The 14,971-nt window shown below is 36.6% G+C and overlaps 1 protein-coding gene across 4 annotated transcripts in view; it reads left to right on the forward strand.

The window, feature by feature from the left end:
* PLEKHA5 (pleckstrin homology domain containing A5) overlaps positions 1-14,971 on the forward strand; it is a 254,613-nt gene that overhangs the window by 134,394 nt on the left and 105,248 nt on the right. For all 4 annotated transcript variants that reach the window (XM_030939462.1, XM_030939458.1, XM_030939459.1 and 1 more), the window contains exons 7-9: positions 2,686-2,758; positions 8,911-9,011; positions 12,769-12,884. In XM_030939462.1, coding sequence (XP_030795322.1) covers positions 2,686-2,758; positions 8,911-9,011; positions 12,769-12,884 — 290 coding nt within the window. The remainder of the gene's footprint in view (positions 1-2,685; positions 2,759-8,910; positions 9,012-12,768; positions 12,885-14,971) is intronic.

A 14,971-nucleotide genomic window follows, 5' to 3' on the forward strand; every position in this document is an offset into this window, starting at 1 on the left:
GGTAGATAACTGAGGTAACATCCTCAATCTTCAAGGCTTGTTTCTTTCTTTCTGATTATACATACGTACAGATGATACAAAGCAAGTTAAATATTAGTTCATTGGTGCCAATTTATTCTGTTAAATATTGCTAATTGCTTTCAGGTGACCTAATGATTTTTATTTATTAAGTCATAATTTTTATTTAAAGATGGTTGACTATATTTTAACCATCTGACATTTAAGCTTATCCAGGCTAAAAGGTTTTTTCACATTTAGTTTATTTTTTTTCTCTTTTTTTCTTTTCCTTTTTTTTTTTTTTTTTTTTTTTTGAGACAGGGTCGCACTCTATGGCCTGCCCAGACTGGAGGGCAGCAGTGTGATCTCAGCTCACCACAACCTCCGCTTCCCAAGCTCAAGCAATTCTCCTGCCTCAGCTTCACAAGTAGTTGGGATTACAGGAGTGTGCCACTACTGCCCAGCTAATTTTTGTATTTTTAGTAGAGACAGGTTTTCACCACCTTGGCCAGGCTGGCCTTGAATTCCTTTCCTCAAATGATCCACCCACCTTGGCCTCCCAAAGTGCTGGAATTACAGGCCTGAGCCACCACACCCAGCCCAGTTTCTAACAGAAAATTTTCTCCGTATTTTCCAGCTAGCCTTTCTAAAAAGTCCAAATTATGATCAACTATTTCAGTGCAAAATTGAGCCTAATAGCCTAATGGCATTCCTTATTTAAAATAGCTCTTGTTCTTATTTCTTGATCCCTTGGTTAATTTAGCATTGCAAAAGTATTACCAAGTAGCTTCTCTAACAAGTGTTTATTTTGGGCCAAACACAGTGGTTCACGCCTGTAATCCCAGCACTTTGGGAGGCCAAGGCCAGAGAATCACTTGAGCCCAGGAGTTCAAGATCAGCCTGGGCAACATAGTGAGACCTCATCTCTACTTTAAAAAAAAACAAAACAAAAACAAAGATTAACCTGGTGTGGCGGTGGTGGTGCGCACTTGTAGCCCCAGCTACTCCGGAGGCTGAGGTGGGAGGATCGCTTAAGGATCACTTGAGCCCAGGATTTGAGCTTGCAGTGAGGTATGATCATGCCACTGCACTCCAGCCTGGGTGACACAGCAAGACCCTGTCTCCCAAAAAAAAGGGTTTATTTTGTAATACGTGTGTGACACATTTTAGTTTACAGTGTCCCTTAACCATATTAAAGAAAGAATATAATTAAGAAATTGAAGATGGCTGGGTGTGGTGGCTCATGCCTGTTATTCCAACACTTTGTGAGGCCGAGGTGGGTGGATCACCTTAGCACAGGAGTTCAAGACCAGCCTGGCCAACATGGAGAAACCCTGTCTCTACCAAAAATGCAAAAATTAGCCAGCTGTGGTGGTGCACGCCCGTAATCCTAGCTACTCGGGAGGCTGAGGCATGAGAATCACTTGAATCCGGGAAGTGGAGGTTGCAGTGAGCTGAGATTGTGTCTCTACACGCCATCCTGGGTGACAGTGTGAGGCTGTCTCGAGGAAAAAAAAAGATAACATTTACCATTTTTTTGGGTCTCGTTTTTGGTATAGCTGTGAATTTTAAGGTCAAATCTTTTGTTTTGAAAGATTTCACCCATGTTAATTTCTGTAATTTTAAAGTCATTGCTCACAGCTAGAAATAAATTTATTTCTAATCAATGCACACCCAACTTGGCCTCTCTCTCTCTCTTTTTTTTTTTTTTTTTTTTTGGTGTCTGTTTAATTTTTACTTCCAATTTTGCTACATTGCATATGGGAAAGTAATTTTTATTAAAATTCTAATTTTATTTGAGCCTGATATTTTAATGAACTAAATTACTTAGAAATAGCTGCCAAATAGTGTTTCTTTTTTGCGTGATGAGCAAATCCCAAACTATAGACGTAAGGAAAAGAAAATGTTTATGAAACGTATTTGTATATTAAGGTTTCTTTATTCACAGTCATTTTAAATTGCATTACCTTTGGAATAATTTCAATTCACATATTTTTCTTGTTGACGATTAACATATTTATTAAATCTGGTTTACCAGAATGCACGCACTGCTGCATGGTTATTATTCTTATCCTAGCAGATGTTTGTGTTGAGAAGAGTCAATTTCAAATTGCTTACAAATATGAAGCCAAATCAAATTGCCTTAATATATTCCCTTTGCATAATGGTATTTTCAGAGACCAGTCTAATTGGGAATATCTTAAGAACCTAGAAAACTACCTCCAAAATTTTAATTGGCCTTTTAGTTAGGTTATATTACACATGTCTCAAACATACCTTGTTTTAAAAGTTTACTTTAGATAAATGCACAAGTCCAGGAACAGTGGCTCAAGCCTATAATCCCAGCACTTCGGGAAACCAAGACGGGTGGATCACCTGAGTCAGGAGTTAGAGACCAACCTGACCAATATGGTAAAACCCCGTCTCTACTAAAAATACAAAAAAATTAACCTGGCGTGGTGTCAGGTGCATGTAACCCCAGCTACTCTGGAGACTGAGACAGGAGAATCGCTTGAACCCAGGAGGCAGAGGTTGCAGTGAGCTGAGGTTAACGCCATTGCACTCCAGCCTAGGCAACAAGAGCGAAACTCCGTCTCAAAAAAATAAAAATAAATAAATAAATAAATGCACAGCATGTGAGTTTTTATTGTTTGAGAAATAATCCTTAAATATGCTGATTTAATCCAGGACAGTACTGGCATGAAATTGTGGAAGAAACGCTGGTTTGTGCTTTCTGACCTTTGCCTCTTTTATTATAGAGGTAAGTTTACCCTACTGTCTTAGTGTATTATTTTGTAATTGATATATAATATAAGTATCAGATACTTTTTTTTAAAAAAAGTATTGTAACTCTGCGTGCTATTTTATTAACAAATAATGTCAAACATTTTTTCTTCTTTGACATATCATTCTGAGTTTTGAGGTTATGATAGAATAAATATGGTGCTTCAGACCGTGTTTGGTCAGCTTCCCTAATCTTTGCTCTATAATGCTACTCTTGAATTCGGTGTTCAATAGACACAATCCTTAGTTTGAGGAGGTTCTTATCACATGTCAGTTTTGTCAGATCTAGCTTATGGGTCCATCAGGCACCCAATTCTGCTCTCCAGCAAATGATATTAGAATATTAGGGACTACTGTTATGTAACGGCAAGTGAAAACAATAAAATACAAAGAAATACTTTCATTTTGAACTTTTCTTTAATAAACACTGATATCCTTTCTCTGGTTAGTAAATTATTAATTCAGTTTTAAATGAAAGTCCAGAGTTCTTTCATATGCCACATGGATCTCTTAGATATTACAAGATAATACAAAGTTTTTGACTGCCAATGAAAGGCATACCTAGGTGGTGCTCTCCAGAGAAATCTGCCTCAGCTATAGTATAAAATCATGAATCTGGATAATCTCTCCTTCTTCTCTACTTTAAACTTTGGTTGTAAACCATCATGAAAGAATTAGATTGTCAACCCATAATTAATAATTTATGACTTTTCTTGAGAAGTATAACTTAAAAGATATAACAGAGTTTTAGAACTGATTTTACATTTTTTGACTACACAAAAGACCTGTGGCAAAATTTATAGTTGTGTATTGAGGCATTATAATACAGATTAACCTTCAACATTTGGAATTACTAAATCGTTTCCATCTGAAAACTGTAGTTGAGAATTACTGCTGAGTCAGAATTAACCAACCCTATAAAATTGCATTTTGTCCTAGAGATGTTCCTTAGGCTGCAATTGTGGTATTATCTTTAGTTAAATGCTAAGCTTACTCTACAATTTTCCTTAGGGGTTTTCCCATTCTTTCAGAAAGTTAGGAGTTGTATTTCAGACATTATCCTTAAGCTTATAATTTCTCTTTTCGTCTTTTTCAGTATATTTATGGACTACTTACAACAAGAAATGTTTACTATTTCTAATATTTTGAATTTCTAATATAAGAATTTGCTGGGGTTTTTTTGGTTTTGTTTTGTTTCGTTTTTGAGACAGAATCATGCTCTGTTGCCTGGGCTGGAGTACAGTGGTGCAATCTCGGCTCACTGCAACCTCCACCTCCCAGGTTCAAGTGATTATTGTGCCTCAGCCTCCCAAGTAGCTGGGATTACAGGCACGTGCCACCACATTCAGCTAATTTTTTGTGTGTATTTTTAGTAGAGACGGGGTTTCACCATGTTGTCCAGGCTGGTCTCAGACTCCTGACCTTAAATGATCCACCTGCCTTGGCCTCCCAAAGTGCTGGGGTTACAGGCGTGAGCCACCATGCCCAGCCAAGAATTTGTTGATGTTAATTTGCAAGAAAAAAAAAACCCACTGAATTCCTTGTAATTTGCTATTGTTGTTGCTCAGGGAAAGGTAGGACTCATCACTTTTAGTATAATAGGAAAGCTTTTGATCATATTTGAAAAATGTAAAAGTGAATCAGAAGCCATGCTGATGGATGTAAAGATGAGAACAGTAGACACTGGGGAACACAAGAGAGGGGAGGGCTGAACATAGTACCAATTCGGTACTATGCTGTCTGGGAGACTGATTCATTTGTACTCCAGACCTCAGCATCATGCAATTTGCCTTTGTAACAAACCCACATATGTACCCCTGAACCTATAATAGAAGTTGGAAAAAAGAAAAGCCATGCTGAGTCTGAGATTCCTTATTAACCACCTGCATTTTATATGCAGTGTATTTATTAATTTTAGTAGTTTCCCAGACAGGAGGAATATAAAAAAGAAGAAGCTATAGAAACAAGAGAAATATAATTTAACTCATTTAAGATGACTGCTGTGCAGACTGTTGGAAAGAAGTATATGATATTATATATATTTACTGTTTTGTCAATAAGAAATGTTAGGTTTTAAATTAAAATAATCAGATTTTAGTGAGATGATCATAATAGCCTGAATATATTTTTTTGCATATTTACAATTCGTTGAGTACTATGCTGAGCAAGTTATATAGATGATCTATTTCACCTAACCCTCACAGCTACCTGATAATGTGGGGAATCTTATGTTCATTGCACGCAAGGGGAAACTGATATACAAAGTGCTTACCTCAGGTCTCACAACTTGCAAGTGTCACAGGCAGGATTTAAACTCAGGCACTCTGACTCCACTGTTAGTTTCTATTCTCTTGATCACAAGTTTTCGCCGCCACTCAGATATCCTCTCTTCTCTCAAATGCTGAGGGCAGTGGCCCCATTCATTTCTTCTCCATTTCTCAAAGCATCTAGTCTACTGACATACAAAGTGTGCTATCAGAATTTTTTGGAGATCAGTCCATGTTTTACAGATATGGAAATTAAGACAGAGAAAAATAACTGATTTGCTATTTTTTTAAACAATAGGTTAGCAACCAATACCAGATGAAAGCCCAAGTTCCCACTGTTCTTTGCCACGTATTAGGCATATAGTGAGCCCATTGTTATAAAGAGAGCACTTTGACTGCTCTTTTCTGTAGTCAGTCTATTGACTAAACTTACCATAGAACTTAATTCATTCAACAGATATTAAATATTTATTGAGCAGGACCTGCTTCATTCCAGGTGCTGCCAAAACAAGGTCTGAGAAAGCTCTCATGAATCTTACATTCCAGAGAGATCAGGGAGACAGTAAATAAGCTCATATGATTAAGCAAGACCATAAGTGCTTTTTAGGAAAGTAAGGTTATAATATGAACAGTGAGCATAAGGGAAAGATCTCTATGGATCCGTACTCTGGGTAGGTCTTTTAGATAGGAAGATCTAAATGACAAGGAGGAGCCAGAGGTGTGGAGTGTTCCAGGTGAAGAGAGAGAATAGTGCAAAGGCTGTAAGGTAAGAAAGTGCTTGAATTGTGGAAAGAACAGGGAGAAACCCATCTGCTGAGCTGGAGGCAGCTAGCAATAGGAAAGGATAGAGAAATAGAGATCACACCATGTAGGAGTCTATTGGAGTTTGGATTCTACTACAAATGTCATAAGGAAACAATTGAATGTTCTTAACATAAGAATGATACCCTTTGGTTTACATTTTTAAAAGCTCACTCAAGCGGCTATTGAAGGATGGATTGTAAAGTTGAAGGATATGAACAGAGAGACTAGCTAGGAGTTATTACATAGAGGTGATAATGACTTAGACAAAGGTGGCAGCTAGCAGTGAGCTTTTTTGATACAACAGATGCCTTATTAGGTAAGGATGCAAAAATGAACACAATAAACCCCCTATCGTTATGGAACTCACAGATTAGCTGAAGGAGTCTGGAAAGAATGACATAGTAGGTTCTCAGTTATGTTGAATGAGTGTTGGCCAGGTCCGTACAAGAAAGCAACCAGGAAAGAAGAGTGATCTGGGCAAAGGACCTAAATCACGTGCAAAGCATGAATGAGAATGCTTGGCATATTTGTAAAACTATGCATAGAACTTATATTGCTAGAAGACCCACCAGGGGTTAGGTTTAAAAGATAGATCGAGCTAGGTGTAGTGGTACCTGCCTGTAGTCCCAGCTACTCAGGAGGATGAGTAGAGAGTATCACTGGAGCCCAAAAGTTCAAGACCAACCTGGGCAACATAGATTTCATCTCTTAAGAAAAAAAATGAAAAGGTAGATTATTGGCACAGAGGGCATTTGTTTGCCATTCTAATGAACTCTATGTTGAGTGCAAGAATAATAGTAGGATCAGGAGTACATTTTAGGAGAATCACTCTGGCACTTTAATTAGAAGCCAAAAGACCAGTTAACAGAGTGTTGGAGTATTCCAGGTTATAAATGATAATTAGTGATATTTACCCAGTTGTAATTGCATGTATTTTTTTGTCTTATTCCCAGATATCTTTAAAACTAAGTAGAAATGGGGAATCTAAAATGTCACTTGTATCCAGTAAAATGTTGAGATTCTCCTGGCTCCTGTCCCAGGTTGTGTTCCCTAGGAAGCAAACTCCGTGATGGCGATTAATATGTAGAAAGCTTTTTGGAGAGTGTTGTTCTCGGAACCATCAGCTGTGGCAAAGTGAAGGAAGGAAATGGCAGAGACAAAAGAAAATGGGCTGCCATGCAATCTCAGAAAGGCCTTGGCTGATCCCGTGGAGAGTTCTTTCATTCTACAAACATTACTCAGTACTTACTCTTTGTCAGTCTATGAGGCTCTCTAGGTGATAGAAACTAGGACAGTGCTTCAGTCAGGATTGATATAGAACTAAACAGAAGAATGTCATGATTAGAAGCAGTTTAAGAAGCTGAAGAACTCAGGGCAGTCATTTGACAGAAGGTGAAGATTTTTTTATATGCACTATCTTTAATATAATAATGGCAATATTTATTTAGTGCTTCACCCTCTGTGCTTAGTTTTTTATGTGTATTAACTCATTTAACCCTCAACAATCTTTTGAGGTAAGTCTTATTATCCTCAATTTTATAGATCATAAAACAGATACTAAGCATCAATAACTTGGCTAGGATTTCACAGCTAGTTAGTGTTGGGCCTTAGGTAATCTAGGGAAATCACCCTGTGCTTTAGTGCCTCTGTCTATTCTGAAGCAACTTTAGGAAAGATTATTTTATTATGGGACATAGAAGGATGTATTATCTGGTTAAAATGGTTTTGTAATAAAGATGACTTCATGTGCTGTTTCTGACTATACCCTTTATATAAACATAAAACATACAATTGGATTCAAAATTAGGGTTTGACTTATTCTTTTAAATTGTCACATTCTCTGTAATTCGTGACTGCTTTCCAACTCTTTTTAACCTTTTGGACTAAATCTATACTTTCGTTCATTCTTTTACACATTAGTGATTTGTACCCGAATGAGCACAGAATAGTAAAAACCAAATTTTGTTCCATTGCTATGAGAAAAGCTACCGAAAAAAAGCCTCCATTTAATATAACTTTTTCCCTTTGGGGTGTTTCACCAGATACTCTGGAAACGAGGGCGAAATAAATAAAATCCCTTGTTAAGTTTTTGATAATTAGGAAAAAAAAAAAAAAAGAAAGCACACACAGCAAGCATAATAAAAAGATTTCCCATTTATGGTTTCTCATTGGTGAGTTTAGTAGCCTGATGACACAGCTTTATTAACTTGTCTTATAGGTCTGTAACAATGAAGTACATATTTCAAGTTTCATAAACATCTCTTCCCCCAAGCAGCAAGTTAATCATGTGAATCTGTACTGTGTCAAGATTAATGTTTATCATTTTCGTAGGTATATTTTATGTGCTTGCCTTGTAGGCCTGTAATTTAGTCACACTATTGTGTATCAGAATGATAGTAAAAGCAAACTTTCAAAGTTAAATGTTTTAAAAAGAATATAATTCTTATACAATAGTTTAAGTATGTATTCACATGTGTCTTCATTTATTCAACAAAATTTTTTGAGCATCTACTACTGTCATTCCAAGTGTCTTTATAGAACTTACATTCTAGCGTGGAGAAAAAGATAATAAATAAATCGCTGAAACATATAGTATGCCGGAGGTATTGAGAGTCGGAAATGTTAACATTCCCAAAGGAGAACAGAGAAAACGTTAAATAAATAGCATTTTAAAATACAGTAGTCAAGGAAGGCCTCATTGATGAGACCTTTGAGCAAAGCCTGAAGGGTGTAACCAAGAAAGCCATGTGTCTGGGGTTAGAATGGTTGAGCATTTAAATCCTATCAGAGATGTGGGTGGATTAATGCCATTACTTACATGCCAGTATATTTTCAGTGAATGACACGTAAAGGGGATTTGTCGAATGCAGTATATCTACCAAAGTATAAATTCTTGTGCTACTTGATATTTTCATTTAAAACCTTATAAAGTCCTGCCTAAACATGAATATAGTTTGTTTACATACAAGAACCTTTTGATTTGGCAAAAATAGATCTTGAAAAACTTTGCTTCATGAGAACATTTAAAATTCTAATCAGACGTTAAATTATCTCTTAGATGAGAAAGAAGAGGGTATCCTGGGAAGCATACTGTTACCTAGTTTTCAAATAGCTTTGCTTACCTCTGAAGATCACATTAATCGCAAATATGCTTTTAAGGTAAGGAAATAATACAGTCTTTAATTCTGTGTTCAAAACTTGCATTGGTTAAAAATGGATATTGAGCCATAGATTATTACAAAAAGCTATCTTAGTTATAGTGATTTTGGTATTTAAAATATACTAATTAATGGTCTTATGGTTGTATAGAAGAATGTCCCTCTAGGAAGCACGTGCTAAAATATTTAGGGGTCAAGTGTCTTCATGTCTGTGCTTTCAAATGGTTTTAGGTAAAATGAACATGTCAGAATGCTAATAATTGATGAATATAATTATGGATGTCCTGGTGATTATTATACATTCTTTCAAGCTTACTCTATGTTTGAATTTTTTAATAATAAATTTGAGGTCTGGGCACAGTGGCTGACACCTGTAATTCCAGTACTTTCGGAGACCAAAGTGGGAGGATCGCTTGAGTCCAGGAGTTGAGCCTGGGGAACATAGTGAGACCCTGTCTCTAAAACCAAACAAACAAACAAAAACCATACTAGCCGGGTGTGGTGGCTAGTCCCAGCTACTTAGGAGGCCAAGGTAACAGGACCACTTGGGCCTGGGAGGCCAAGGCTGTAGTGAGACATGATCACGCCACTGCAGTCCAGCCTGGGCAACACAGTAAGACCTTGTCTCAAAAAAAAATTATTAATACGATGGACACAGTGGCTCATGCCTGTTATCCTAGCTCTTTAGGAGGCCGAGTCAGACAGAGCTTGAACCCAGGAATTCAAGACCAGCCTGGCCAACATGGTAAAACCCGTCTCTACTAAAATTACAAAAATTAGCCAGGTGTGGTAGCGTGTGCCTATAGTCCCAGCTACACAAAAAGCTGAGGTGGGAGGATCGCTTGAGCCCGGGAGGCAGAGGTTGCAGTGAGCCAAGATTGCATCACTGTAGTCCAGCCTGGGTGACAGAGTGAGACCCTGTATTAATAATAATTATTATTAATAATAAATTTGGAGGAAGAGTACTATAAGAGACAACAATTTTTTTTTTTTAGTAAATGTACATATATGTACATTTATTGAAAAACTTAGAGAATAATGGCAAAGATGTTCAAGATGTTCTTGGGTCTAAGTACATCATGATCATCAGGTACTTTACAGAGACCACTGAAGTTGAGATGTGAAATCTGCTGTTATTAAATTCAAGCAGACCTGAGATCCCCCTGATTAACAGTACCCACCAATCTTTGTGGTATTACTGGTTTGTGGATCACTCTCAAGTAAGAGGTCTTCAGTGCTATTTTTGGAGATTTTTGTTTTCAAAAATCATTCTGCATTCTTTGCTTCATGATTATGGCTAAAATAAATTTCAGAGGTCACCTAGTTTTTCAGTCTGTTTTAGAGTAAGAACTATAAGGTTCTTGCAGAAATTTCATTTTAAGAGAAAAGAGGGGGGAACTGCTGCTAGTTAACAATGAAAATGTTTATACCATTATAAAATTGATTCAATTTTAAATTCGCATCATTTTTAAGGAATACTGAGGACTGCAGCTGATTTACAACTTTTGCTAATTAATATGTTACATTAGCAGGCTGGGTGCAGTGGCTCATGCCTGTAATCCCAGCACTTTGGGAAGCTGAGGCAGGTCAGGATCAGCTGAGGTCAGGAGTTTGAGACCAGCCTGGCCAACATGATGAAACCTCATCTCTACTAAAAATACAAAAATTAACCGGACATTGTGGCACTTGCCTATAGTCCTAGCTACTGGGGAGGCTGAGGTGGGAGAATCGCTTGAACCTGGGAGGCAGAGGTTGCAGTGAGCCGAGATCGTACCACTGCACTCCAGCCTGGGCGACAGAGCAAGACTCCCTCCCCATCCCCACCCCCGCCCCCGCCGCCCCCCCCCCCCAAAAAAAGCCAGGTGCGGTGGCTCATGCCTGTAATCCCAGCACTTTGGGAGGCTGAGGCGGGTAGATCACCTGAGGTCAGGAGTTCAAGACCAACTTGACCAACATGGAAAAACCCCATCTCTACTAAAAATACAAAATTAGCCGGCTATGAACAGGAAAGGTATAGTGGTGAGGTTAAGGGGTTGTGTGATGGACAGCCTCAATGAGAAGGTGATGTAACTTGAGCAAAGACCTGAAGATAAGAGGGGAGTATTTTCATATTTAAATTAACTTTATCAAAGAAACTTTTATCAACAGTGTAAACCAGGGAAACATAATTAAATATTTTATGATGTTATAACAAAGGTTAACACTTTGAAAATTTAAAATTATAACTTTATGAAGTACACATGTAGAGGTGCATGATAGTAGCACTATTATTTGGCCATGAATTTAAATTTTTTTGTTACTTATCAGTTTAGCAAATGTTTATCAATTTGTGCTATTTATAGGACTTTTTTCTGCGTTTTTAGACTCTTAAAAAATACTACAATGCTAAAATAGCAATAAAAGTGACCATGCATGTTAAGTATATTTTCTCTGTGATTATTTGGTTTAGTTTTAATTTTATCTGTAACAAGAATAGTAATTGCTGTTTCACTTTCTCTCTTCTGTGGTATTGTTTCCTCTGAATGTGTGAGCTGCTTTACTGCTAAGTTTGTTGACATTGATGCAAGTGCTTATCAGAATGGTAAGTAGAAACTTTATAGACAATTATTGAACACAAGCATGGAACTTAAAGCTAGACTGGGTACTTTGACATCATCTAGTAAATATTTCCATTTGACTGATGGCGAGCATAGGTGGGGACTCTTAGTGTCTTGAGTCATGGATGGAACTGGATCATCTTGACACCAGCCCCAGTGTTCCTTAGATTGATCACAGGGGCAGTGGTCTTTATTTTTCCAAAACCCCACTCAGAGAGTCCAGTAACACTTTGTAGGTGGTTTTAATTATCTTAACATAGAACATTTGAGCAGTTTATTAAGGAACAGCTCAAAAAGGAAACACCATTTTGGATCATTTATAAATCTTTTGTGTTTGGGTGTAAGTATCTTTAAAAGATTCTATAAAATACAGCAGTGCCTTTTGATGCCTAAAGAAATTGCTAACGCAGGAGGGAAATGCCATAATATGTACATTCCTATTAATTTTGTTGCTGGTTGCTGGGAATATTCTTGAATAAAGAATATTTATTCTTAAATAAATATTCTTATTCTGGGCATGGTGGCTCACACCTGTAATCCCAGCACTTTGGGAGACCGAGGCAGGCAAATCACTTCAGGTCAGAAGTTCAAGACCAGCCTGGCCAACATGGCAAAATCCCGTCTCTACTAAAATACAAAAATTAATTGGGCATGGTGGCACATGCCTGTAATCCCAGCTACTTAGGATGCTGAGGCAGGAGAATTGCTTGAACCAGGGAGGCAGAGGTTGCAGTGAGCCAAGATCGTGCCACTGCACTCCAGCCTAGGCAACAGAGTGAGACTCTGTCTCAAAAAAAAAGAGGTGCAAATTGCAGTAAATGGAAATTTTTAGAAATGTGGAGATGGAAGAGGCACCACTAAGTACTTCATTTCTCACCTCCTTTCCTTTCCATGCACTTTTTATTTTATTTTATTTTTTAATTTTAGAGTGTGCACACAACTAAAAGAAAAAGGGTGACGTTGGGGGGAAAATTAATATATATTTTTCACATTAATAACTATATTTTTCTTGATTGATTTCCATATCTCATATAAAAGATAAGTCTACTTACTCTGAAATTTGATAGCAGTGTTCTATGTCAGGAATCACTTATCTTTTTTTCTTTTTCTTTTACAGAATCCTATATTTTTATTTAAAATGATCGTGTCATTTTCAATCAGGCAGCCCATCCAAACATGCGGACCTATTATTTCTGCACTGATACAGGAAAGGAAATGGAGTTGTGGATGAAAGCCATGTTAGATGCTGCCCTGGTACAGACAGAACCTGTGAAAAGGTAAAGGCTTGTAGAAAAAAGTGATGGTTATTTCCACTTCTATTTTATTCCATGCGTTGCAAGTATTTCACTGTCATAGTACATATCATTTTAATAGTCATGGTATGAAATCATTTTTTCCTCAGAAAGCAAGGATCAATTCCTGTTCTGAATTAAATTAATACACATTTTGTTAGTTTGCAATACCACCTACATTTTTATTCCACTTTTCTTCTTTTTCTTCTTTATTCATTTTCACCTATCAGTGTACTGGGGTGAATGCAGAATCCTAACATTCAAACTGAATGTTCTTTCTTCTTACAGAATTACCTTTAATTTCCGGTGAGTACGTTTTTAATTGTTACCTTAAAGCTACACAGATTTTTATCCTTTGAGATAGTGTTTTTAAGATTCTAAATCCTAAGAGAGTTTATTTTTATGAAGTTAAGTTGTGTTTTTCTGTAATAGTGTGTTGATATTTCTAAAGTGTAATAAATTACAGTAAGAAATTTTGATAGTTTCATTTTTTCAACATTTCTGATTAATTTTTGTTTTGTAGTGAATGTCTCCAGAAAATAGTTTATCAAGCATTTAGATTGGTTCCAAATAAATCTACTTCTTGATGAATTGTGCCTTTTTTATATTGAAACTCCACTACTTAGATTCCTTGAATAATATAGATAAGTGCTGTTAAAATTGACCCATGTGTTTTTCCCTGCATGAAGATATGAATCATTTTAATATTCTTCAATATACCTAGTTAGAGGAAATCTGATTATCAGACTACATAAATACAAGTAGTATAATGTGCTTTTTAAAATATATATATATATTCCTGTAATTTGAAGAAAAAATTATGATGCAAGTTAATTTTTCTTCCAGTGACAGCTCAGCACATATCTTATATAAGAAAGATGCTATTGTGCAAGTTTAGCCTTTTTTGCCTCTTCTCAGGAAATTAGGGATTGTTACAATATATGTCTAGTCCTTTGTTTTTCTTATTCTAGTGTGCATTTTAATAAAGTCTTGGCTTTTTGGCTAAAAGACTTAGGTTGATGCTGTGTATTTGTGCTATTTTTGTAAATATCAAGTCTAAATCAAGTTACCCAATCACTAGTAATTAGAGCTGGGGAAAAACTGAGAAGAAAAGAGGGTCTAGGATATAGCTCTAGGACATCTATTTTTAAGAAAAAACACTTTTGCCATATGCATATTCCAGGATGAGAGCAGATAGAAGGAAAATCTGTTTTTGGAGTTACATGTGTAAAAATTACCTGAGTAGCATAAAGATGAGGTGGTTAGCACTGATAACAAGAGAAAACGTGTAGGTGAAAAGAATTCATTTAAAATCTTCAGGCTGACATGGTGGCTCACACCTGTAATTCTAGCACTTTGGGAGGTTGAGGGATCAATTGAGTCCAGGATTTTGAGATCAGCCTGGGCAACATGATGAAACACCGTCTGTACCAAAAATACAAAAATTAGCCAGGCATAGTACCACACTTCTGTAGTCCCTGATACTCAGGAGGCTGAAGAATGAGGATCACTTGAATCAGGAGGTTGAGGCTGCTATGAGCTGTGATTGTGCCATTGCACTCCAGCCCAGGCAACAGAGTGAGACCCTCTCAAAAAAAATAAAAATGTAACTTCAATACTTTAACTTCCAAGCAAAATTGTTAGGGAATTGTTTAGAATACAGAAATCTGTATAATAATTAAAATATTTATGTCCAAATAATTTCAATATTGTATATTATACTTTTCTCTGAATTTCAGCATGTTTCTACTTTATTTTATTAAATTTCCCACTCTAAAAACTAGTAATTACTCATAATTTGGGATGATAAAGATGACAATTATTTGACTTGTCTTGGCAACCTGACAGTTCACTGGCTATGTGCTTATACAATTTTCAGCCGTCTGTGTTAGTGTAATCTATTCAGACAAGATTTATTAATACCACCTGTGTGCCCAGCTTAGCGTCCATTATCCTATAGAAATTACATGTTTTCTTCTACTCCTAGTTGTTGGAATTTTTATCCCACCCCATTAGATTTAGTCATTCAAAGTGAAAGTAAGTATAGAGAGATTTTGTTTGCTGGATTTTAA

Source organism: Rhinopithecus roxellana, chromosome 10 (genome assembly GCF_007565055.1).
Source record: "Rhinopithecus roxellana isolate Shanxi Qingling chromosome 10, ASM756505v1, whole genome shotgun sequence".
Taxonomy (NCBI): Eukaryota; Metazoa; Chordata; class Mammalia; order Primates; family Cercopithecidae; genus Rhinopithecus; species Rhinopithecus roxellana.